This window comes from Geospiza fortis, unplaced genomic scaffold (genome assembly GCF_000277835.1).
Source record: "Geospiza fortis unplaced genomic scaffold, GeoFor_1.0 scaffold590, whole genome shotgun sequence".
Lineage (NCBI taxonomy): Eukaryota > Metazoa > Chordata > Aves > Passeriformes > Thraupidae > Geospiza > Geospiza fortis.
Window position 1 is genome coordinate 282,770 of NW_005054402.1, and position 2,206 is coordinate 284,975.

A 2,206-nucleotide genomic window follows, 5' to 3' on the forward strand; every position below is an offset into this window, starting at 1 on the left:
CAGGAATGGATTTTACCAGGCCATTTCCTTTCTGTCCTTGGCTACTTCAGGAATGAGCTCCATAAGTAAGGCTCATTTTTCTCATAATTCATCTCTGAGCCGTCATGGTTTGCTGGTTAAGTAGAGGGAGGGAGATTTATGGGATTGAAATGCTGAAATATTGAAGCAAATAGGATTTTAGCAATGGGGAGAAGTTGCCAAATAAATTCATCGTCTGTATTTTTGTGTTGCTTTCTGCCTTCAGTTCATTTGGCTACAAATGAGCCAAGAAATGGCATTTCTTTGTTGGCAGCCTTGGGAAAGCAGGAGAGTTGTGGACAAAACAGGACTAGGATTTTCAGTGATCCTTTTTGTGTTCTTTCAGCCTTGTCCAGTGATGTTTTGTCCAGGTCATTTTTCAGTATCAGTTGTGCCCACTCTGCATAGAAATCAAAAATGCTTTCTAAATATATGTATGTTGTCCCTACACACAATTTGTAGGTTAAGATTCAAACTGGCTGTGTCCATGACAGTGTCACTGTTGATATGGATAGAAAGATAACTTTGGTTATATTTTTTGTTTCCTTTCTGAAGGGTATGACTCCCCTCATGTACGCCTGTGCTGCTGGAGATGAAGCCATGGTCCAAATGCTTATAGATGCTGGAGCAAATTTAGATATACCAGTGAGTAACCCTCTGCCCATAACTATCCAGCTGTTAACTACCAGGAGTTCTGAAATCTCTCGTAGCAACTGAAAGCTTCAGTCCTTGAAGCTTCAAGCAAGGCATTTCTCCCAAAAACCATCACTTCAGGGATTTGGGTGGGGGGAGAAAACCTTCTTGGAGCACTCAGTGGCTCCAATTAGGCTTGGTACTGGCAGGTCTAATGGGCTGGGGAGGGGGAGGAAGGAGCTGCCACAGGGAGAAACCAGGGAGCCCATTAAAAGTCCCAAGGGATGGGGCAGAGTGAGTGGTGGTCACAGTGTTCTCCAAGTGGCCCAAGTCCCTGTTTCCTGGGCCTGTCACTCCCAGAGGAAGAGGCTGGTTGTGTACAAGGCAGGGGAGGAAGGCAGGTGGGCTGCAGTGGGTAACGAGTGCTGCTTCCCTGCTCCAGGTGCCCAGTGCCTCTCCACGATACCCCTCAGTGCATCCCGACAGCCGGCACTGGACTGCGCTCACCTTCGCCGTGCTGCACGGCCACATCTCCGTGGTCCAGGTAAGAGCCCAGCCAGGAATCCTTCCAGCAGGCACAGGGCCCTGAAATGCAGCCCTGGGAGCCCTTGCTCCCAGCCCTCCTGAGCCTCCTAAACACCAGTGAAAAAACTGCCTGCTGTTTGAAACAAGGAGAATGAAAATTGGTGATATAATTCCTGGCAAGGCCTTGATAACAAAACACAGCGTGTTTCTGTATTTTAGTTTGGTTTCAGGGTTGCTCCAAAGCTCACTGCTCCCAAAACAATGCTGCATAATCATTTCTTTAGTTTTAAATAAACCAGTGCTTCACGTGGAGTGGTTGCAGGTTGGCTGTTTGATCAGGAGCTTTATAACAGTAGATATTAATTGGTTTATAAATTTACATGCAAAAATCCAGTGTGTGCTGATGTCTGCTCTAATGGCAGCAAATCATCTGTAACTTCCTTCATAATCCTTGAGAATTGCATGAGCAAGGCTTAAGCTGTTGTGGGATTTCAGTCTGTGGCATCCTCCCTGCTTCCTTTTCTGTGGAATTATCACAGGGGGCTGCAGGATGGGGTGGAGCCCCAGAAATGCTACCCAGACTTCCAGGGGAATGAAAAACTGATCACAGCAGATAATCAGTTGAATTTAATTTACCTTCTGCTCAAAGGGAAGGAATAAAATTAAAAAAAAAAAAAGATGTAAGTAAATGGAGGCTGCACGCACTCCTCTTTTGTTTGTGTACATTTGTACGTAATTATAAAGATTAGATTCCACCTGGCAAACTGCCCAGGCAGCCTTTGGTATTCCAGAGGTTGGACAGCCTTAATTTATGTGTGAGATACGAGTTTGATTCTCCCAGGAGATGAAGCCAAGTGAATCAAAGCTCCTCTTGTGTACTGCAGTGCCCACAATCGTGAAAGCATGGAATATCCTGATGGATACACACACACAGGGCTGATCCTCCCTGCCTGCCCCTGCCAGCACTGGTCTGAGTGCTCTAGAGCCTTCTGCCAGCCCCACCTGGCCATAAAACATCCCCATCACCCTG

General features: G+C 46.5%; 1 protein-coding gene across 1 annotated transcript in view; it reads left to right on the forward strand.

The window, feature by feature from the left end:
* ABTB2 (ankyrin repeat and BTB domain containing 2) overlaps nt 1–2,206 on the forward strand; it is a 110,691-nt gene that overhangs the window by 98,609 nt on the left and 9,876 nt on the right. The window contains exons 6-7 of the mRNA XM_005426103.2: nt 574–663; nt 1,094–1,195. Coding sequence (XP_005426160.1) covers nt 574–663; nt 1,094–1,195 — 192 coding nt within the window. The remainder of the gene's footprint in view (nt 1–573; nt 664–1,093; nt 1,196–2,206) is intronic.